Source organism: Cetorhinus maximus, chromosome 6, assembly GCF_964194155.1.
Source record: "Cetorhinus maximus chromosome 6, sCetMax3.hap1.1, whole genome shotgun sequence".
Lineage (NCBI taxonomy): Eukaryota > Metazoa > Chordata > Chondrichthyes > Lamniformes > Cetorhinidae > Cetorhinus > Cetorhinus maximus.
This window is the reverse complement of record NC_135884.1, coordinates 75,653,971-75,678,710: the sequence shown is the minus strand read 5'-3', so window position 1 is coordinate 75,678,710 and position 24,740 is coordinate 75,653,971. Positions and strand designations below refer to the sequence as shown.

General features: G+C 43.6%; 1 protein-coding gene across 3 annotated transcripts in view; it reads right to left on the bottom strand.

The window, feature by feature from the left end:
- The window catches only part of cacna2d2a (calcium channel, voltage-dependent, alpha 2/delta subunit 2a), a 991,061-nt gene that overhangs the window by 108,065 nt on the left and 858,256 nt on the right, over positions 1-24,740 (bottom strand). For all 3 annotated transcript variants that reach the window (XM_078543862.1, XM_078543864.1, XM_078543863.1), the window contains 5 exons: positions 19,085-19,159; positions 18,434-18,505; positions 9,445-9,516; positions 6,665-6,726; positions 600-676 (listed from right to left, as the gene is read on the bottom strand). In XM_078543862.1, coding sequence (XP_078399988.1) covers positions 600-676; positions 6,665-6,726; positions 9,445-9,516; positions 18,434-18,505; positions 19,085-19,159 — 358 coding nt within the window. The remainder of the gene's footprint in view (positions 1-599; positions 677-6,664; positions 6,727-9,444; positions 9,517-18,433; positions 18,506-19,084; positions 19,160-24,740) is intronic.

Sequence of the window (24,740 nt, the reverse complement as noted above, 5' to 3'; positions counted from 1 at the left end):
CAACTGACAAAATAAAAGTATATCAAAAGAGCAAACAAACAGTTGCAAACATCTAGACCGATAGCTCTAGGTGCTCTGCACACAAGGCTAGCATGCAATAGCCAAGGGCAAATGATTCTAAAGCTTCAGCAAACAGAACAAGGCAAGTCCAAACAATCCGGAGAAAGTATAAGAAAAACAAAAGAAAACAAAACAACAGAATAAAACAAAAAAAGCAAGAAAGAAACTGAAACCCAAGTAGAACATAGTGAAAAGCATGCACATTTTCACAGTCTCTGCGTGGTTTGCTGCTTCAGAATCATTGTATATTCTAGAAGAAAGCAAGAAAAGGAGAGCTCGACTTTTAATTCTTAGTCAGCTGATTCATATATTAATTTTGTTTTGACTTTGCTTTTTTTTGGCTTAGCAAAATACAGAGTTTCACCAATTTCAGAAAGGCGACTGTGTAATTCTGTGTAATTGGTTAAACTCCCAATTCTGATCAGGGAAACTTGCTTTCTATCAGTGCAGTAAAGTTTTCCACAGCCCAGTGACAGCTGGGGTGTCTGCAGGTTCAAGGTCAGATCAGAGGATAAATAGATTGGACAACAGGTACTTACACTGAGCTTGAAGGATTTGGTCATCCAACTTTGCTTGGATATAATATTTGCTGTATGGTGGTAACACCAGGGCCAGGCTGCAAAGGCAATGAAGAGGCAATATCACATTTGAAATTGACCTGAGCAATTACTGCTACTTTCACTTGAGATCAGGGATTAACAAGTGGGGAGAATTTTACAAGTTCCGTGGTATTTCAGAATATTCTGGAATTAAAGTTCCTTACCTAATATTTGTGAGTGGCACCCCAGTCAACTGGCCAATTACTTTTGGTGGGGTAATGTGAGAAATTAATGTGGTCAACTCTGCTCAAATCATTGAGTGCCAGGTTTTGGGGCACCAGGTCGTCTTTTAAACCTCCCCATGTAGATTATTCCATTAAACAAAGGGCTTACTGTGCAGTAAAGAATTGTGTTAACTTCCCAGAGTCATAGAGGTCGACAGCACAGAAAAAGGCCTATCATGTCTGCACCGGTCAAACAAGTACCTAACTATTCTAATCCCATTTTCCAGCACCAGGCCCATAGCCTTGTATGCCATGGCATCGCAAGTGCGCATCCAAGTAATTCTTAAATATCATGAGGGTTTCTGCCTCTAACACCCTTTCAGGCAGCAAGTTCCAGATTCCCACCACCCTCTGGGTGAAAAAATTCTTCCTCTCATTCCCTCTAAACCTCTTGCCCCATACCTTAAATCTATGCCCCCTGGTTATTGATCCCTCCACCAAGGGGAAAAATTCCTTCCTGTCTACCCTATCTATGTCCCTCATAATTTCATACACCTCAATCATGTCCCCCCTCAATCTCCTCTGCTCCAGGGAAAATAACACCAGTCTATCCAATCTCTCCTCATAACTAAAACTCTCCAGCCCAGGCAACATCTTGGTAAATCTCCTCTGCACTCTCTCCTTCCTATAATGCAAATTCCAGAACTGCACGCAATACTCTACCAGTGGCCTAACCAGCGTTTTATACAGTTCCAGCATAACCTCCCTGCTCTTATGTTCTATGCCTTGGCTAATAAAGGCAAGTATCCCACATGTCTTCTTAACCACCTTACCTACCTGTCCCGCTACCTGAAGGGACTGGTGGACATGCACACCAAGGTCTCTCTGATCCTCGGTACTTCCCAGGGTCCTACCATTCATTGTGCATTCCCCTGCCTTGTTTGTCCTGTCCAAATGCATCACCTCACACTTAACCAGATTAAATTCCATTTGCCACTGATCAGCCCATCTGACCCGCCCATCGAAATTCTCCTGCAATCTAAGGCTGTCCTCCTCACTATTTACCACCTCACCAATTTTCATGTCAGCTGCGAACTTACTGATCAACTTTCCTATATTCAAGTCTTAATCATTTATATATACCACAACCAGCAAGGGACCCAACACCGATCCCTGTGGAACCCCACTGGACACAGGCATCTAGTCACAAAAACGCCCCTCGACCATCACCCTTTGCTTCTTGCCACTCAGCCAATTCTGGATCCAATTTGCCAAATTGCTTTGGATCCCATGGGCTCTGACCTTCGTTATCAGTCTTCCATGCGGGACCTTATCAAAAGTCTTGCTGAAGTCCAAGTAGACTACGTTGAATGCATTGCCCTCATCTACACACCTGGTCACCTCTTCGAAAAATTCAATCAAATTGGTCATACATGGCTTCCCCTTAATAAAACCATGTTGACTGTCCTTGATTAATCCCTGCCTTTCCAAGTGTAGATTAATTCTGCCCCTCAGAATTGCTTCCAATAGTTTCCCCATCACTGAGGTTAGACTGACTGGCCTGTAGTTCCCTGGCTTATCCCTTCCTCCCTTCTTGAATAACGGTACCACATTGGCTGTCCTCCAGTCTTCTGGCACTTCTCCTGTGGCCAGAGAGGTATTGAAAATTATTGCCAGTGCCCCTGCTATCTCCTCCCTTGCCTCACTCAACAGCCTGGGATACATTTCATCTGGGCCAGGAGATTTATCTACTTTTAAGCCTGCCAGACCACTTAGAACCTCCTCCATTTCTATGCTAATTTCTTTAATTATATCACAGACCTTCTGCCTAATTTCCATACCCACGTTGTCCCTCTCACTTGTGAACATCGACACAAAGTATTCATTTAGAACCCTACCTATGTCTTCCGGCGCCACACACAAATTACCACTATGGTCCTTGATTGGCTCTACTCTTTCCCTAGTTATCCTCTTACTCTTAATGTACTTGTAAAATAACTTTGGATTTTCCTTTATTTTACCTGCCAATGTTTTTTCATGCCCCCTTTTTGCTCTCCTAATTTCCTTTTTAAGTTCCCCCCTCCACATTCTATACTCCTCTAGGGCTTCCGCTGTTTTGAGCCCTCGGTATCTGCCATAAGCCTCCCTTTTTCTCTTTATCCAATCCTGTATATCCCTCGACATCCAGGGTTCCCTGGATTTGTTGGTCCCACCCTTTGTCTTTACTGGAATATGTTGGCCCTGTACTCTCCCTATTTTCTTCTTGAATAAGTCCCACTGCTCAGACTCAGATTTACCTAAAAGTAACTGCTCACAGTCCACTCTGGCCAAATCATATCTGATCTTATTAAAATCGGCCTTCCCCCAATTTAGAACTCTGATTTCTGGCCCATCCTTGTCCTTTTCCATAACAACCTTGAATCTAACGGAGTAATGATCACTATCTGCAAAATGCTCTCCCACTGATACCTCTACCACTTGCCTGGCTTCATTCCCTCAAATTAAGACCAGGACCGCCCCCTCTCTTTTAGGGCCTTCTACATACTGGCTTAAAAAGCTCTCCTGCATGCATTTTAAGAATTCCACTCCCTCTAAACCTATCACACTATGACTAACCCAGTTAATGTTAGGGAAGTTGAAATCTCCCGCTATTACTACCCTATTATTTTTACACTTCTCTGAAATTTGCCTACATATCTGCTTTTCTATTTCTCTCTGACTGTTTGGGGGCCTATAGTACACTCCCAGCAATGTGATTGCTCCTTTTTTGTTTTTCAGTTCTACCCATACGGCTACATTTGAGGAGCCTTCTAAGATGTCATCCTTCCTTTCTGCTGTAATTGATTCCTTGATCAATATTGCGATTCCTCCTCCTCTTTTACCTCCTTCCCTGTCTCGTGCGAAGACCCTATATCCTGGAATATTGAGCTGCCAATCCTGCTCCTCTCTCAACCATGTCTCTGTGACAGCAATGACATCATACTTCCATGTGTTAATTTGTGTCCTCAACTCATCTGCCTTATTCGTCAGACTCCTTGCATTAAAATAAATACCATCCAACCTTGCCAAACTCCCTTGAGCCTTAACTGACCTATAATTTTTATGCCTTCCAGACTCAATTGCTCTCTCTTCTAATTTTGGCTGTGCATCTCCCCCTGCTGAACCTCCTCTCAGGATCCCATCCCCTTGCCAAGTTAGTTTAAACCCTCCCCAACAGCACTAGCAAACTTCCCCGCAAGGATGTTGGTCTCATTCCAGTTCAGGTGCAACCCATCTGCCTTGTACAGGTCCCATCACCCCCAGAAACGGTTCCAATGTCCCAGAAATCTAAAGCCCTCCCTCCTGCACCATCTCTCTAGCCACTCGTTCATCTGGACTAACCTCCTATTTCTATACTCACTAGCGCATGCCACTTGAAGTAATCCAGAGGTTACTACCTTTGAGGTCCTGTTTTTTAATCTGTTTCCTAGCTCCCTAAATTCTGCTTGCAGGACCTCATCCCTCTTTCTACCTATGTTGTTCGTACTAATATGTACCACGATCTCTGTCTGTTTTCCCTCCCCCTTTAGAATGCTCTGCAGCCGTTCAGTGACATCTTTGACCCTGGCACCAGGGACCATCCTGGAGTCACGTCTACGGCCGCAGAAACGCCTGCCTGTTCCCCTTACTATCAAGTCTCCTACCACTATTGCTCTTCCCCTCTTTTTCCTCCTCCCTTGTGCAGAGCTGAGCCACTCACAGTGCCATGAGCGTGGCTGCACTCCCCAGAGGAACCATCACTCTCACCATTTTCGAACACAGAAAAATGGTTCTCGAGCAAGATGCACCCTGCGGATTTCCTGACTACCTGCCTGACACCTTTCTTCTAACTGATGGTCACCCATTCTCTCTCTGTCTGCACTTTCGTAAGCTGTTGGGTGACCACGTCTAAAAACGTGCTATCCATGAAATTCTCAGCCTCACGGATGCACCTCAGCGCCTCCAGCTGCTGCTTAAGCTCCAAAACTCGAAGCTCAAGTAGCTGCAGCTGGTGGCACTTCCTGCACACGTGGTTGGTCAGAGCACAAGGAGTGTCTAGGACTTCCCACATGTTGCAGGCGGTACATAACACGGGACTGAGCTGCCCTGCCATGCCTCTAGTTGAAAAAAAATGTTATTTGCGTCAATGAATTAAAAGTTCTTTTAGCTAAAATAATAATTTAGAGCAAGGCTCTAGAATGCTCCGCAGATTGCAGGAATGAAATGATCCATGGAGTGATCATAATGGTGGAGAGTGTAGAATCTGGGGAACTACTGAAACTTAGAAAGGTAGTAAGCTGTGAGGAGCATAGTCGGAGACTTCAGAAGGATGCAGACAGGCTGGTGAAATAGGAAGGCAGATGACAGATGAAATTTAACACAGAAGTGAGAAGTGATGCATATTGATAGGAAGAATGAGGAAAGGCAATATTTTAAATTTTAAAGGGCTACAGGAACCTGGGGATGTATATACGTACACATCTTTGCAGCTGGCAGCACAATTTGAGAAGGCTGTTAAAGAGGCACATAGGGTCCTTGGTTTTATAAATAGAAACATAGAGTACAAAAACAAGCAAGTTAAGGCTTGTCAAAACATTGGTTCACCTCAGCTAGAATACTGGGACCAATTCTGGCAACCTCACATTAGCAAGAATATCAAAATTTTCAAGTGGGTGCAGAGGAGATTTACTGACATGGCACTGGGGGTGAAATACTTCCTTAACGTAGAGGGACAAGAGAAATTGAGATTGTTCTCTTTGTAGCAGGGAAGGTTAAGGAGAGATTTAATAGATGTGCTCAAAATCATGGAGAAGTTTGATAGTAAATAAGGGAAAACTGTTTCCGATGGCAGAAAGATTGGTAACCAGAGGACAAAGGTTTAAGGTAATTGGCAAAAGAATCAGAGGTGACAAAAGGAGAATTTTTTTTACACATTGAGTTGCGGTTTGGAATACCTTGCCTGAAAGGGTGGTGGAAGCATCAATCGTAACTTTTAAAAGGAAATTGGGTAAAGACTTGAAGGGGGAATATTTGCAGGCTATGGGGAAACAGCAGAGGTGTGGGACTAAAAAAGCTCTTTCAAAGTGCTGGCACAGACATGATGGGCTGAATGGCCTTCTTCTGCATTGTATGATTTTAATGATGAAGAATGTAGAACTCAGATTACCCATGGAGTGATTTCAATGATGGACAGCGTTGGACCCAGGTTATCCGTGACCTCAATGATAAAATGTGTAGGGCTCAGGTTACCCGTGAAGCAATTGCATTGATAGCATATTGAAAGGCAGGGGTAATACATGGAGTGATCATATTGATGGAGAGTACCAAAGTTAAGTAAACTGCTGATTATCTTAACTGTTATTTTTCTGTCTTGTACCACCCCACATTATAACCTATTTGAATTTCTAGTATAACACATCCTATTTTCAGAGCAGATTACTACTGTTTTGTCAGGATATGACTCAGTCACAACACTCTTTGACCTTCATTATACAATTCTTAATTCTAACACCGTCTCTCTTACAACCTGATCACAAAAGTTCTAAAGTCTTGCACTGCCTCTGATATATCACCTTTCCATGTTACAGTGACAATGAAACATATAGAAAAAAAGGCAAGTGCTACATTCAGAAATACCACACACATACCTCTGTGAACAGGACATTTCTGCAACATTCATCATTGTTATATGTGAAAACCTAGTAAACAATATTCCAAGTGCTACATTCCCTGGGCAAAGGGGAAAGGCCACAGGTAAACTGTGACTGTAATACTGCTGAGAGTGTGCAATCCCAGGCTGATGGATTACAACAGATATGTTACCTGTAATCAGCACTTTGCACTGGGGTCCATGTGTACGTCCTAGCTACTTCATCAATATATCTCTGAAAAAAAGGAACACAGCAAGATAGTCATTCAAACTCTGCAGCACACCTGATCTGACTGTTACCTGAGTGTGATGGGCATTTGTACTCAAATGCGAGGTTTCAACCTGGCAACACCTTGGATTTCACATGAACTATCTGCCTCTTTAAGACATCTTTTGATAATAACCAACCCCACTGATCCTTTCCTCATCATAAGACAACATTCCCTCCCACCTCTTGCCATTTTCTGTTCTATTGACAGGTGAAGGCAAAGTAATAGAAGGTTAGCTCAAGCTTCCAGTTCCCTGCACATAGTACATCCAGCTCCATATCCCCAAATAAGCCAATGCTGCATTTCCCTTATGAATGGAAAATGTGCTTTAAGTGCATGATGTCTGGCTAACCCATCTCCCTCTTTCCTCATGAATAAAGAAATACTCCTTTTGGTGCAGAAGTTTCAAAAAAATCAGAATATTGATCATACCAAGTCCAACACCTTGTTTAGAGACATTATTGTCAAGCTGTGCATTTCAGGGATGGGGCCTATTGTTTTAATGGGTGAAGTCAACATGTAGGGTGGCAAAGAAAGATTTATAAAGTACTTTGTCACAGCTCTCGTTAATGCTCAAGCCTACATATACTTTGAGCTTTGAGATTTGCACTAAGTACAGTAGCAGGCGAATAAAACGACGTTTTACCTACCGGCCGCAATGGCGGCTTTCACACACCCAGCGGGATCACCATCTCTGTGGTCAAAACAAGAAAAAACTAAACTTTGGAACAGCAAGACGGAACAGCAGTGCCAGAGGAAGGAGAAGGAAGCCAGCCCTGGGCTGTGATTTCCATTCCCCTGCGCAACAACGTGCCTCACTGGGGAAGAACATCTGGATCCAGAATTGGGCTCCGCAGTCATCTGAAGTCTCACCAAGCCTGACCGGCGTCATCCTCGATTCCAAGGGACCACCGCCGACGACTAAGATCCTGTCTTGGTTAAGTCTGAAGGCCCCTTAACACATCCCGGAGAATGCTGGCCACTACTTGGCTGGCCAGAGTTAAGTGCACTGCATGGCTGCCCGAAGCCCCACCCACCTCCGCCCCACTCCATCCGACCGATTGGCCATAGCTTCGCCCATTGATTACATGCTGTGCTCTCAGCTCAGGCACAGACATTCTCCTAACCCACACTGCAAGGCTGCACTGTTAGCTTGAACCATGGAGGGGACTGGTCCAAACCAGGATGATGACATTGCAAGAGGCTGTGAGCGCCTCCACCAGTGACTGCTCCATGGCCAGCTTTAGCAAGGAGATTGTACAATATGCCCAGTCCAACTGTTCTGCAGTCCACTAAAACTCCCATTAATTTGCAGTCTGTGCCCGAGGGGTGAAAAGATCTGGAACACTTTGTGGTACTTTGATGCCTCTGCGTTTCTTGAGTGTGCAGAAAAGCTGGTGGCCAGACTCCACATATGTCAACTTGACTGCACCTGAACTGTCTCAGCTGTGGGGGAATGGTCACTTTATACAAGGTTTTCCTAAGGTGTAGCCGCTTCCCTTGTCCAGCCTGCCTCCCCCCATCTCGCATGTGCTCGTGCACTACCTTCAACTGCACAGCAGCCCTTCCCTCCCCTCACCAAGTCGTCTCAACCACAGGGCAGCTCCTTGATCCCACCCCCCCAAGTCGCCTCAACTACAAGGCAGCCCTTGCCCCCACCCCAGGTTGTCACAACCGCAGGGCAGCCCTTGCCCCCACACCCCCAAGTCGCCACAATCGTAGGGCAGCCCTTGCCCCCATCTCCCTAAGTCGTCACAATCACAGGGCAGCCCTTGCCCCCATCCCCCCAAGTCGCCACAACCGCAGGGCAGCCCTTGCCCCCACACCCTCATGTCGCCTCAACCGCAGGGCAGCCCTTGCCCCCACCCCCCCATGTCACCTCAACCGCAGGGCAGCCCTTGCCCCCACCCCCCCATGTCGCCTCAACCGCAGGGCAGCCCTTGCCCCCATCCCCCCACGTTGCCTCAACCGCAGGGCAGCCCTTGCCTCTCCCCACCCAAGTCGCCTTAACTGCAGGGCAACTCTTATCCCCAACTCCCGAAGTCACCTCAAATGCAGGGCAACCCTTGCACGCACCCCCCCCCCACCCCACAAATGCGCTTCCACCACAGGCAGCCACCCCCAACACGCCTCAATCTTGAAGTCCAACAGGCAACCCAGGCGAGCGCTGTGTAACGTTACTGTGTACTGAGTTCCCCTCCAAGTGCAGCCCGCCAAGTGCACGCCTAGTATGTGATGTTGTGAAACATGTCCGCATGCAATCACGCCAACGTGGGCGGACGATCCATCGGTGGGGACAATTCCAGCGGGCTAGGCTTATAATGCTATGCAGATGTAATACAATGGGGTTCCCAATGCCCGATGGCAGGAAATGCAGCCCACCATTGGCGGGTGGAGCGGGCAATTGCAAACTGTTTTCACGACGCCGTGAAACCGATTTTTAGTCTTCTCGCCATATTGTCTGCTCACGCCACCGAACACGACTGGTGCTAGCGGGCATGGAAAATCCCAGCCTGTATCTTTGCACTGGGATGTTATTCATTCCTACAGTCGGATAAGGCCATTTCATGAATTTTGGGGTATGGTCTTAGTTTGATCGGAATGGCAGTGCTCTTCACCATTAAGTTGTTTATGAAGAAACCATCAAGCTACAGACAAGTCCATACAAATGGTGATCTATTTACCTCATCCAGGGATTTGAGTAGAGTTATGAAGGCACTTTTCCCACTCTTCTTATCAATCATGATTTTCCGGATCTGCATAACAGTGGTGAATATGGAAAACAAAAGAAAATGACAGCACATGAAACTAATCTTTCTTTTCAATGTGATGAAAGGGAGTGTGCATTCATTGAAGGGGATGGCTGCTGCTAGCCTTAAAAGTGTCATACAAGTGGGATGAATTAATTCTGAATTAGTGATGAACCTGAACCTGCCAATCCCAACCTTTATCTGTGATTCACGCAAAGCTTCTTTGCCCAATATTAACCTGATGGAGACACGCGGAATCAGGACTAAAATAGAAAATACTTATCAAAACATATTTGGATTACGGCGTCTTAGAATGATTTGATTGAAAATACTTGAGAGCAACTGACAATTTGTTGATATATCATCAGTACTGGAGGGAGGGGAATCCTGTCAGATCTTTTGCATCTCCGATATTACTGAAAGGATATAGAGGCACTGGAAAAAGTGCAATAAAAGTTTACAAGGATAGTACCAGAACTGGGGTTTGATAAGGTAGATAGAGAGAAGATGAATCTACTTATGGGGAAGATCAAAATTAGGGGACATAAATATAGGTTAGTCACTAATAAATCCAATAGGGAATTTAGCAGAAATTTCTCTACCCATACAGTGTGAGAATGTAGAACATTCCACAAGTATATGAAAAGGAAGCTAAATGGTAGCTCCTTAGAGGATGAGATTGGGGAATTAATAATGATAAACAAGGGAATGGCAGAAACTTTGAACAAGTATTTTGTATCACTCTTCAAGGTAGAAGACACAAAAGGCATCCCAAAAATAGTTGAAAACAAGGGGCAAAAGGAGGGAGGTACTTAAGACAATCACTATAATTAGAGAAAAAGTACTAGGTAGACTAATAGGATGAAGGACGAATCAGTCCCCTGGACCTGATGGCCTGCATTCTTGGATCTTAAAAGAAATGGTTGCAGTGATAGTGGATGCATTTGTTGTAATGTTCCAAAATTCCCTAGGGTTTGTAAAGGTCCCAGAAGATTGGAAAACCACAAATCTAACACTTCTATTGAAGAGAGGAGGGAGACAGAAAACAGGAAACTATAGGCCAGTTAGCCTAACATCTGTATTTGGGAAAATGCTTGAATCCATTATTGAGAAGGTAGTAGCAGGACATTTAGAAAATCATAATACAATCAGACAGAGTCAACATGGTTTTATGAAAATGAAATCATGTTTGTCAAATTTATTAGAGTTCGTTGAGGATGTAACAACAGAGTTGATAAAGGGGAACCAGCAGATGCAGTGTATTTGGGTTTCCAAAAGGCATTCAATAAAGTGTCACATAAAAGATTACTACACAAGATAAGAGCTCATGGTGTTGGGGGTAATATATTAGCATGGATTGGCTAACTAACAGGAAAGAGAGCAAGGAAAAATGGGCCACTGTCAGTTTGGTAAACTGTAACAGTGGGGTGCCACAGAAATCAATGCTGCAACCTCTACTAGTTACAATCTATATTAATGATTTTGATGAAGGGACCAAGCGTACTGCAGCCAAATTTGCTAACGATACAAAGATTGATAAGAAAACAAGTTGTGAGGAGGGTACAAAGAGTCTGCTAGGGGATATAGATAAGTTAAATAAGTGGGTAAAAAGTTTGGCAGATGGAGCATAGTGTGGGAAAATATTGGGCTGTCCACTTTGGCAGGAAGAGCAAAAAGCAGAATATCATTTAAGTGGAGAGAGACTGCAGAATGTTGTGGTACAGAGGGATCCAGGTGTCCTTGTACATGAATCACAAAAAGCTGGTATACAGGTACAATAAGCAATTAGGAAGGCAGACTGAATGTTGGCCTTTATTGCAAGGGGGATGGAGCATAAGTTGAAAAGTCTTACTACAACTGTACAGGGCATTAGTGGGACTGTACTTAGTGTACTATGAACTGTTTTGGTCTCCTTACTTAAGGAGGGATTTACTTGCATTGGAGGCATTTCAGGGAAGGTTCATGTTGTGTGAGGTGGCCAAGTTGGTACTATTAATAGAGTTGATCAGCAGACACTTATTTGGTGGAGAACTTCTAGTTTATTTACAAAGGTACTCAGCAGCAACTACATGTGTGCTTTCACTTCAAAATCTATCTCTACACTACTAACTACTGAGGTAGCCCGCGCTACTCTCCTATTGGGCACTAAAGATCATGTGATCTTCCTTAACAAGCATTCTTCTTAAAGGTATATTACACATCAAATAAAACCATAATTACCACATCCCTCCCCCTTCACTCGGATATACGTTTTATATTTACAAGTACAATTTTCTCAAGACAGCAAAATATTTACACTGGTAAGTAATTTACAAATTCAGTCTTTCTGGGGGTTTCCTTATGCATGTAGAGCGTCTCAGCTTCTACGACTTCAGATGCTTTGTCAGGAACCGCCTTTTCTGGAGTTGCCTGAACATCAGGTGCTTTGGTGGGCACTTGCAGTTCTGTATCCTCAACTTTTAGAGGAACATCAGACATGTCTGAACTGGGCTAAGTATCCTCAACAGGAAACACTGGCGGAATCAATTCTTGGTGATTTGTTTCTCTCTTCCTTAGATGATCCGCATGTTTCCGTGTGACACGGCCTCCCACCTCCATGTGGTAAGAATAGAGGTCCAGTCACTGCACTGATTTCACCCGGTAACCAATTTGGTCCTTCTCCAAAGTTTTTCACCTATACAGTCTCTCCCGCGGTAAATTTCCTCTCACGACTGTCAGTCGTGTCTAGTTTTCTGGCTTCCCTGACTCCTTTCCACCTTCCCCTCTAAATTCGGCATTATTAAGCTCAATCTCATCCTGAGACGGCATTTCATCAATAATTCTGCAGGTGTGACACCTGTTGTTGTGTGAGGGGTTGTCCTATAATGGAAAAGAAAGCGTGCTAGCTTGGTTGCTAAGGAATCTCCAGTTAGCTTCTTCATGCCTGCCTTGAATGTTTGAACCACCCTTTCGGCCAATCCATTTGAGGAACAGTGGTACGGTGAAATTTTTACATGAGTGATACCGTTGAGGCTGATAAACCGTTGAAGCTCAGCACTTATAAATGCCGTGCCATTATCAGAAACGACTACTTCTGGTAGTCTCTTAATGGCAAAACTTTGACGTAACTTCTCAATTGTAGCAGAGGACATTGGTGACTTCACCTCATATATGTCCATCCATTTTAAGTGGGCATTGACAGTGAGCAGAAACATTGTTCCCAAGAAAGGTCCCACATAGTCAATGCATAACTGCACCAATGGTCTCCCTGGCCACTCCCAAGGGTGTAATGGAGCTCTTGAAGGCAACTTTTGCAGTTGCTGACATTGCACACAATTCTTCACCAAACTCTCTATTTCACCATCCATCCCATGCCACCATAGGTAGCTGCAAGCGATGGTCTTCACTCGGGATATTCCTGGGTGTGCACCGGGTAGTTCAATTAAAAATGGCTCCCTTCCCTTTGGAGGCACTATCACTCACGCTCCCCACAATAAGATGCCATCCTGGCTGGTTATTTTATGTCTTCTGTTGAAGTACGGTTTCATTTCGTCAGATACGGGCTCTTTTGGCTAACCATGAAGCACTTGTTCTCATACTTAAGATAGGACTGGGTCCTGACTTGTCCAGGACAGTCTCTGATCTGTCGACCGCATACCGGCGAGGAATCTAAGAAATTTAACAATAAAACAAGTTCCTGTGGAACTGGGACATGCTCATCATTTTCTTGTAAAGGCAAACGACTAAGGGCATCGGTGTTTGCGATTTGACTTCCAGGCTTATATACAAAAGTGTACTCGTATGCTGCCAGGATTAAAGCCCATCGTTGTATTTTTGCCAAGGCTATGAGTGGTAATAGTCTTGTCCTTACTGAACAATCTTAGCAATAGCTTGTGGTCTGAGACGATTGTAAAATAGTGGCCCTGTACGTACTGGTGAAATTTCTTGACACCAAAGATGATTGAGGGGCCTTCTTTTTCTATCTGTGAGTATCCCGTTTCTGCTGTGGTGGGCATTCTTGATACGAAACCTAAAGGCCGTTCCGTGCCATCGCCCTCTGTTGGGAGAGCACTGCCCCCACTCCGTCGGGGGATGTGTCACATATCAACACCAATTCTTTCTTCAGGTCATAATGTACCAATAGGTTGGCTGAGTGCAACAATTGTTTCACCTTGATGAAAGCTTCTTTCTGGGGCACCTGCCAAGTTGGTTCTCTTTGAGTAGTTAATGTAAGGGGGCCAGTTCTGTGGACAAATTGGGTAAGAACCGCCAATAATAATTGATCATTCCTAGGAATGATTTGAATTCTGAGGTGTTCTTTGGCGCAGGTGCCTCTCTTATGGCTCTCACTTTCTCCTCAACTAGGTGAAGGCCCTGTGAATCTACCCAGTGACCTAAATAGATTACCTCCCTCGCTAGGAACCTGCACTTTTCTTTTTTTAAACGCACTTCAGCTTGCAAGAAACATTTTAAGACTTCTTCTGAGTTTTCCAAATGCTCCTTTTCAGTGAATCCTGTCACCAAAACATCATCTAAATAGATGACAACCATGTTCTCTGGAAGATGGCGCAAGCTGAGGAGATGCCGAAAGGCAATCGAGTATATTGGTACAACCCACTGTGGGTATTAATTACGACAAATTCCCGGGAGGCCTTCTCTAACTCTAGTTGTTGATAAGCATGACTTATATCAAGCTTCATGTAGGCGGTTCCACCTGCCAACTTGGCATGCAGGTCTTCAATTTTTGATATGGAGTGTCTGTCTAGCTTAGCTACTTTATTAACAATCAATTTGTAGTGTCCATAAATTCGGATGCTTTGGTCAGGTTTAAGGACGGGGACTATGGGTGCTGCCCATTGAGAGAGCTGCACAGATTGTATAATGCCCAGTATTTCAAGTCTGTCCAGCTGGGTGTCGACCTTTTTTCGCAGTGCGTAAGATACTGGTCTCGCCTTCATGAATCGGGGGTTTGCCTCTGGATCCACATGAATTTTTGCTGCAGCCCCTGGATCTTCCCAAGTTCATCCTTCAAGGCTGTGGCATACTTTCAAAGTAGCTCTGGTAACCCACTTGTTCTCAACTGGAAAATTTCAGCCCATTCCAACTTAATCTCCTTTAGCTAATTTCACCCCAGGAGGCTTGGCCCCTCGTCTGCTACCACCATCAAGGGTAGCTTTGCCAATTGGTTTCCATAATGGACAGTTACTCGACTTATGCCCCTGATGTGAATGTCTTCACCTGTGTATGTTTTTCATTGGGCCATTGTTTCTTTTAAATTTAATTGATGTTCCCCATTATTCAGATATCTGAAGGTATGTTCCCCAATTACTGTAATGGAAGCTCCTGTGTCCACTTCCATTCAAACAGGTCTGCCATTCACTTTCACGGTTACAAATATTGGTTCTGTCTTTCCGACCTTCAGATTAAATGACGAGTAAATATCTGCATTTGTTGTTCCTGGCTCTTCTACATTGTAGATCTCACTGGGTTTTTTCTTTTGTTTAAAAGCCTGCTTGAATCTTTCCTTGCATTGTCTCATTATCATGTCCGTTTCTGTGACAATAATAACATTCAATTTTTTTAAACTGCCAATCATTAAAAGACTGCTTGTTTCCACCTCTATTGAAATTCTTCCTTGTTTTGCTGCTAAGTCATTTTTTCTCATTTCCCGCTTTGAAGCAGAGTCTTACATTTTCGCGCCCTTTTTGGCTGGGGTTTCCCGCCTGGTGTGGAGGAGGGCGCCATTTTGTGCGCCTTGTATGGCTTATGAATCTCTTACTGCCCTCTCCATGGCCAGTACTATCTCTAGCGCCTTCTTGAAATCCAAATCCGCTTCGGACAACAATCTCTTCTGAATTGTGTCTTCATTCACACTGCACACTAAATGATCTCTGAGCATGTCATTCAGAGATGTACCAAACTCTGTGTTCCATTAACTGCTTCAAACTTGGCACAATTGCCGCATGCAACTGTCTCCTCCGGGGCTCTATTTCTATTAAACTTGAACCTTGCATCGTTACTGAGGGCTTTGGTTGATAATGATCTTCACGAGTCCACCAATTCATCAAAGTTTTTTGAATCTGGGGCACTGGGTGCCGTCAAACTTCGAATCAAGCCATAGGTTTCATTCCCACATGTACTTAAGAGGATCGCTCATCTCTTCTCTTCCCCCGTAATCTCGTTCACTTAGAAAAAGAATGTGAGGCGTTCAATATAATGAGACCAATCATCCATGGCTGGATCGAAAGGATCAATTCTTCCGAATGGCGGCATTACTTCTTCAAGTCGAACAGGACTTCTACTTACAATTACTGTGCGAGGCACAATGCCGATTTCGTTTCACTTGATTTCTTCTGTTAAACTTGTTTTATCCTCGTTGCCAGTTTGTTGTGAGAGGTGCTGATTTGGTATTATTGATAGAGTTGATCAGCACTTCTTTGGTGGAAAACTTCTAGCTTATTTACAAAGGTACTCAGCAGCAACTAACACATGTGCTTTCACTTCAAACTCTAACTCTACACTACTAACCACTGAAGTCGCCCGCACTACTCTACTATTGGGCAGAAAGATCATGTGATCATCCTTAACAAGTATTCTTCTTAAAGGTATATCACACATCAAATAAAACCATAATTACCACAGTTCACTAGGTTAATTCCTGGGTTAAAGGTTTTGTCTTATGAGGAAAGATTGAATGGGTTGGGCCTATACTCATTCGAGTTTAGAAGAATGAGAGGTGATCTTATTGAAATGTAAGGGGACTTGACAGAGTGGATGCTGAGAGGATGTTTCCCCTCGTGGGGGAATATGGAACTTGCTAGCACAGTTTCAAAATAAAAGGTCTCCCATTTAAGAAAGGGATGAGGAGGAATTTGTTCTTTCAGAGGGCCGTTTGTCTGTGGAATTCTCTTCCACAGAAGGTAGTGGAGTTAAAACCACAAACAGATCAGCCCTGCTCTTATTGAATGATGGGGCAGGGTCAAGAGCTCCAATGACATACTCTTGCTCCTATTTTGATGGTCTTACAGAACTTGCATGGAGTAACAGAAGTGAATAGGATAGATGTATTTAAGGGGAAGCTAGGTGAACTCATGAGGGAGAAAGGAACAGAAGGACTGCTGACAGGACAGGATTCAAAATTCAAAGGGACAACAGGCAAATTCACCTTTGAAAGCCTCCAAAGATTCAATCACAGAGGCGACTAATGAAACAAAAGTTGCCCTGATGTGTGAAAGAGACAGGATCTGTGAGGGGCTGCTCCTCCAATCACAGATTCTGCCTCTCCCATGCTAGTGCACCGGCTCCTCCAGTTATAGGTTTTCTCTCTCCTGGTCCTGCTTCTGACTCCCTCCAACAGTAACCAGTCCTTTCACAGGTCCTGTGGGTGGTTCTGAAAGAGCCTTTTGATTGTTAGATTTACACTTTGCTTATTCTGTGCTGGACTAGTGGTACTCAGTAATAGAGGAGGCATTACCTCCTTCAGGCCCTGAGACCCTTGCTCTCACTCCGAATTCCAATCTATCCCTTCTCCATCTCACAGTAAAATAGGGTGGGCTTTCCCAAGCTCCTGGCCAATCACCCACCTCTGTTTAAACTCGTCCCTCAGTCCTGACTCCCAAACGAGGGGATTGACAGTGGGAGCAATTTGTAACGGCTTTGCAAAGGGACCCAAACACTATAAGCCTAGTAGTATTGTGTGCCTACAGCAACTTTACACCCCAGCAGAACTATCATTTCCAAAAGCCATAGCTAACATCATCAGCCTTAATAATGATTCCAAGCTAAAAAATGTAAAAATATATATACAGTCTTTGGTATATGAACTGCTTTATTATGTAAAGAAATAAATCCTCAAAATATTTAACACAAATACAGAAGGTAATGAAGCTAGGTGACTGTATTACCTAATAAAGAAGTTAGTGATAATGAAAAAGGAGTCCCTGAAAATCAAAAAGTAGCCCCCGAGAAACAAAAAGTAGCCCTCGAGAAAATCATTAGAAGAGCCTTCACAAACAATATTCTGACTCCTTTGACAGGGTTAGGTGAACAGGGGTAGGTGGAGGCTCAAGTGGAGCATTAAAACTGGTATAGACCAGCTAGAATGAATGGCCTGTATCTATGCTGTAAAATCCTATGATTTTCTTTGCCCTGCCATTTGCAGTTGTGATACTAATCTCCAAAATACAGGTGCCAATTCCCAGTCAATATGGGTGATCAGTGACAACATCATCCTGGTCAATATGGTTAAACATTCACTCCCTCTACTACTGACGTACAGAGGTAGCAGTGCGTGCCAAGTACAAGATGCACTGCAGGAACTCACCAACACTCCTTCGACAGCACCTTCCAAGCCCACGACCTCTAACACTTAGAAGGACAAGGGCAGCAGATGCATGGGAACACTACCACCTGCAAGTTCCCTTCCAAGTCACATGCCATCCTGACTTGGAACTATTTCTCCGTTTGTTCACTGCCACTGAGTCAAAATCCTGGAACTCCCTCCCTAACAGCACTGTGGGTATTCCTACACCACATGAACTACAGCAGTTCAAGAACGCAGCTCACCACCACCTTCTCAAGGGCAATTAGGGATGGACAATAAATGCTGGCCTAGCCAGCGGTGCCCACATCCTGTGAATGAATAATTTAAAAAAACACAGCAGGTTGGACTTTGTTCAAGGTAAGAGCCTATCAGAAAAAACATCTCACATCATCACATCAGAGGAGAAAGGAGGAGTCATCAAACTTAGAGCTCTCTCCAATGCTTGTGTCCTTTTGAGAGCAGGGCACCAATAATGCTTTGATAAAATAGTGGAAAAAATGGACTCCTGATGCCTTAAAGAAACAGCTGACTGTCTTCTAGGGATGATGGTATGTGAAGGCTGAATGAAAGTCCTGAGGTTATTATACATTTTTAATTTCCACTGAAGAGGCCACTCCTTACCTGTTCCTTGTTTTCATCCTCCAGCTCAGCATCCAGGAAGTCCAGAGTCACTGGCTCCCGGAAATTTATAATCTAGAGATGAAAACCAGAAGAAGGGGACACATGACACAGCACTGAGAGCCATCATCAGCAAGATTTAAAAGTGAACAGATTTCTACTATCTTGCCCAAGGACTTACTACTGTGGTTTATTCCAAGATTTATATATTTAACCTTGCCAATGTGTGAATAAATCTTGGATTAGAACATTTTTTACCATCTTAAGTGTTGGGCGGTAACGATATCAGGAGCCAGTAACAAGCATTAATCACATGGAGAGCATCATCATCTTTACACTGCCATCTGTGGCTTTCTGTAGAATCCCATCTGTGGAAAAGATTACTGATGACAGACACCCTCCCCCTACCTCCTCACTCCAGTTGTGAAAGGGTTACTCAATTCGAATATCTACCCCAGCTAGGGACAGCGGATAGAAGGTGAGTCCCCATGATAGAATAATCAGACAAAGACTCTGGATGAAGTCCAGGATGGTAACTTTTGGTTATTAACACATTATCCAAGTGGGTAAATGATTAAGATGCTCACAGAACATCACACCTGAGCTGAAGGGTTGTTACAGACATTGGGATGAATTGGCGCTGAAATCTCTTACCTTTGGCTGTAGGTTGGGGTGCAACAGGACATATCCATTTGGGTCAATGGCGAAAAAGTATCCATTGGCACCTAACTGTGAGGAGGAAACAACACAGAACATTAATGAGAAATTCTCGCAGAAATTTTAATACAAAATTAAATAGGGCACAGAGGCTCTTTTCTGCATCTGGTTTATTTTCAGATGTCAATGGTGTATAACAAAAATAGAGCAGTGATATTAAAAGACTTGAATACCCTATATGTCCCAAATACAGCGAAAAACATAGTGCTAAGGGTAGGGATATCGGATATACAGGAATATCCCATATGTGTGCATAAGAGGACTTTTTCGATCATTATGTTTCTAGTCCAACAAAGAACGAAACAGTGTTGGATCTAGTTCTGGGAAATGAAATATTGCAAGTGGAGTGTGTTACAGATGGAGTTCATCTCGCTAACAATGATCATATCATAATATGGTTCACAGCAATTATGCAAACAGATCAGAAAATATCAAAGGTAAAAATGCACAATGGGGGAAGAGTTTGCAGCATCAAAGAGTTGTGTTGAAGATAAAATAATTTGTTTGAATTTCTGTTTGAACCATCCCAAAGCATGCCACATTGCCATAGAGATAGTGATTCAAGGTGGAGCCTTGATTAGAAGGTTGTTTTGTTTAAGCTACCTGTGCATATCTGCTGACAGAAGCAAGCAGTTTGGTTTGGGAACAACAGGGGCAATTTCAGATTTGGTCTTGTGTAGTCTGCAATTCACTGAGTGGGGGGAGCCTGGGGAATGAAATTTAGTGCATTTAAGCAGCGAAAATACCAACTTTATCATTTATCACATGGAATGTGGTTGGGGCCTCAAGCTCAGATTGTAATTCATGAGGAGGAAAGAAAGTAGAAGGTTTGCCTAGTTTGAAACTGGAGGAAGAACTCTGCAATGATCCCCACAGAGCCTTGTGGTAGAAAGCAGTCAGCTTGATAAGTTAGCTTGGAAAGAGCAGAAGCTGTGGGAACAGAGTGGGAAAAGTAGTCTATGTGTGTCCAAAGCCAGGACAAGGCGCTGAAGGGTCCACAGTCTTGAGGTCTGTAAAGGAAAATTGGATGATTGCTTAGCCAAAAGCTAATGGAAGAATCCCCTTGAAATTTGTACTCTTGAAATAGCTGGAATACTAAGGAGAATTAAAGTAAATTCTAGAGGGCAATGGCATACTTTTGGGTTTGTCCCAAGGAAAAGTGAATGAATCTTCAAGATTTCACAAGATAAGGGAACTTTTGATGGGGGGTTGGGTGGGATGTGGTGGAGAAGCAACAATTTGAATCAAGTTTATAGTATAAGCCTTTATAAGCTACAGTGTTAAGTTAGTGTGCTTGCTTTGCTTAATTTCTCTTTATATATACAATAAAGTTTGTTCTTGTTTAAAAACATAAAATCTTGTGGTGTAGTTCTGGTTAATTGCTGTGTGTTCAGATTTATTCTTTAAATGTTAACAGTCCCTAACAGGATCGTAACAGAAGGCATTCAGTGAAGAGATAGTTCAGGTACAATCTAGGCAGATTCCATTTAAAGAAAAAGTAGTACACTCAATGTTAATGTGCCCTAGATGAGAATGGAAATAAAAGTTAAAATAAAACAGAAAGGAAGTTTAGACAAACGTCAGGAGCCAGGTTTAATTAATAACCAAGAAGATTATGGAAGGAAATTGAAAAAGTTACTACTACAAGAGGCAAAGAGAGGTTACATAAAAAGATGAGCAGGCAACATTAAAATGAAGCTTAAAACATTTTATGAAAACATTTTACGTTAAGTGTAACTGGTCAGCTCGGGAAAAAGGCTTATTAAAGAGCCAAAAGTAAATCTTCATGTGAAGGCAATAGGCATAGCTAAAGTATTAAATAAATACTTCACATCTGTTTTCACAAAAGAAGTGGATGATGTAAAGGTTACACTAAAACAGAAGGGGGAAGTTATGGGTAGGATAGTAATAGATAGAGATACTAACTAAATATCATTACTGCAAGTTGGTATGTCACCTGGTCCAGATGCAATGCATCCTAGGTTGCTGAAAGAAGCATGGTACAAATAGCACAGGGGGATTTTCACAGCTTTGCAATTCTCATTGGATACAGGAATCTCGGAGGTTGCAAATATTATCCTATTATTCCAAGGGGAGAGGGATAAACGAGGGGCGGAATTTTATGATCCTGTCGTGGCGGGGCCAGGGCTGGAAAATGTAGCGAGCTGTTCAAAACTTTATTGACTTTGGCAGGACCAGAAGATCCCGCCAGTGGGGGACGTCCGTAAAATTCTGCCCCAGGAAATTACAGGGCAGTCAGCCTGACCTCAATGGTGAGAAAATTATTGGAAACCATGACCAAGAACAAAATAAACTTTCATTTGGAACGACATGGATTAATCATGGAGAACCAGCATGGATTTGTTAAGACAAATTTTGTCTGGTTAACTTGATTGAATTCTTTGATGAGGTAACGGAGATGGTTGACCAAGGTAATGCAGCAGATGTGATAAATATGAACTTTTAGAAAGCTTTTGACAAAGTTTCCCACAAGAATCTATCTCCACTTCGAGAGGCAAGGCTTGATCAGGGATAGTCAGCATGGCTTTGTCAGAGGGAGGTCATGCCTAACAAATTTGAGTGAATTTTTTGAGGAGGTGACCAGGTGTGTAGATGAGGGTAGTGCAGTTGATGTAATTTATATGGATTTCAGCAAAGCCTTTGACAAGGTCCCACATGGGAGACTTATAGAGAAGGCAAATGCACATGGGATACAAGGTAATTTGATAAGGTGGATTCAAAATTGGCTTAGTTGTAGGAGACAGAGGGTGATGACAGAAGGATGCTTTAGTGATTGGAAGCCAGTGTCCAGTGGCATACCACAGGGATCTGTGCTGGGTCCCCTATTATTCGTCATTTATATAACCGACATAGATGACTATGTGGGGGGTAGGATTAGTAAGTTTGTGGATGACACAAAGGATGTCCGGGTGGTTAACAGTGAGGTTGAGTGTCTTGGGCTACAGGAAGATATAGACGGGATGGTCAAATGGGAAGATAAGTGGCAGATGGAATTTAACCCTGAAAAGTGAGAGGTGATACACTTTGAAAGGAGTAATTTGACAAGGAAGTATTCAATGGGCATGACGCTAGGAAGTTCTGAGGAACAAAGGGACCTTGGAGTGTGTGTCCATAGATCTCTGAAGGCGGAGGGGCATGTTAGTGGGGTGGTGAAAAAGACATATGGGACACTTGCCTTTATCAATCGAGACATAGATTACAAAAGTAGGGAGGTCATGCTGGAGTTGTATAAAGCCTTGGTGAGGCCACAGTTGGAGTACTGTGTGCAGTTCTGGTCGCCACATTATAGGAAAGATGTGATTGCACTGGAGAGGGTGCAGAGGAGATTCACTAGGATGTTGCTTGGGATGAATCATTTAAGTTATGAAGAGAGGTTGGGTAGGCTTGGGTTGTTTTCGTTGGAGCAGAGAAGACTGAGGGGCGACCTGATTGAGGTGTACAAGATTATGAGGGGCATGGACAGGGTGGATAGGGAGCAGCTGTTCCCCTTAGTTGAAGGGTCAGTCACGAGGGGACATAAGTTCAAGGTGAGGGGCAGGAGGTTTAGGGGGGCGTGAGGAAAAACTTTTTTTCCCAGAGGGTGGTGACGGTCTGGAATGCGCTGCTTGGGAGGGTGGTGGAGGCGGGTTACCTCACATCCTTTAAAAAGTACCTGGATGAGCACTTGGCACGCCATAACATTCAAGGCTATGGCCAAGTGCTGGTAAATGGGATTAGGTAGGTAGGTCAGATGTTTCTCACGTGTCGGTGCAGACTCAATGGGCCAAAGGGCCTCTTCTGCACTGTGTGATTCTGTGAGGAGACTTATTAGAAGATGGAAGCCCATGGAATTAAGGCAAAAGTGGTGGGATGGATTCAGTTGCAGGAAGCAAAGGGTGATGGTGGTTAGATGCTTTTCAGAGAGAAATGTGGTTTGCAGTGGTATTTCTTGTGCATCAGTTTTGAAAACATTAGTCTTTTCAATTCTTGTACAACAACCTAGACTCCAGTGTAGGGAGCAGCTTTCAAAAGTTTGCAGATGATATGAAACGTGGAAAAATAGTAGATAGTGAGGGAGATTGTTCTAGGTTTCAGGATGACTTAGATAAGATGCTGAAATGGGAAGAAGCATGGCAATTCAGGGAAGTGTGAAGTGATGCACTTTGGAAGATTTAACATGGAAAGACGGTATAATATAAAGGCTATATATTTGCTAAGTGCAGATGAGCAGAGATACCTTGGTACACATATAGATAATTTCTTAAAAGTGGCATGGAAAATTAATATGGTGGGGAAAAACCATATAGGCTACTTGGATTTGGTTAGACTTCAGCTGGAGTATTGTGGACAATCTTGGACATAACATTCCAGAAAGCGTGTATAGGCCTTAAAACAAGTGCAGAAAAGGTTGCCAGGATGCTACCAGGGCTGAAGGGCTTCATGGGAGGGTGGAAAAGTTAGAATTGTCCTCGTTGGAGCAGAGAAAGTTAAGGGGTGATCAAATAGAGATTTTCAAGAAAATGAGAGATTTTGATAGAGTAGATAGAGAAAAACTATTGCCCCTGGCGAATGAGTCAATAATCGGCGGTCATGAGAGATTGAGAGGAGAAATTTTTTCAGTCAGGATCTGGAACATACTGCCTGAAGAGGTAGTGGGAGTAGAATAGGCATTTTGTGGATGAGAAAATTACGGTTACAGGCAAAAAGTGGAGGTGTGGCACTAAGCAGAATTGATCTGTCAAAGAGCCAGCACAGGCACGAAGGATTAAATTCCCTCCTTCTGTGCTGGAAGATTCTATGATCAGCACATGAAGGCCAGTTGAGCAGGATCAAATTTAGTCTTGTGGCACTTGGTCTGTAATCTGCAGCTGACGTGTTCGAATTGGTAAAGTAATATCGGAGTGAAGGAACCCGGGATGAAATGACCACGCAGTGCAAGCTCTCCAGTGGCAAAGGTCCTCTAAAGTCCTCTTCACTAACATCTTGGAACTTGTGTCAACATTGGGAGAGCTGTCCTACAGACTAGACAAGCAACAGACTGACAGAGTCATACTCATTGAATCATAGCTCACAAGACAATATCCCAGACATCGCCATCACCATCCCTGGGTTATGCTCACAGGCAGGACAGACCCACCAGAGGTGGTGGCACAGAGGTATACAGTCGGGATGGAGTGGCCCTGGGAGTCCTCAACATTGACTCTGGACCCCATGAAGTCTCAAGTATCAGGTCAAACATGGATAAGGAAACCTCTGGTTGATTAACACCTAGCACCCTCACTCAACTGATGAATCAGTACTCCTCCATGTTGAACACCACTTGGAAGAAGCACTGAGGATATCAAACACACAGAATGTTCTCTGGGTAAGAAATTTCAATATTTGTCACCAAGGGTGAGCCGGCTGAGTCCTTAAGGACATAGCTGCTAGACTGGGCATGTGACCGGTGGTAAGAGAACCAACAGAAGGGAAAATCTTACTTGACTTCATCCTCACCAATCACCTGTCGCAGATGCCTTGGTCCATGACAGTAATGATAGGAGTAACCACCACACAGTTTTTGTGATGATGAAGTTCCACCTTTACACTGAGG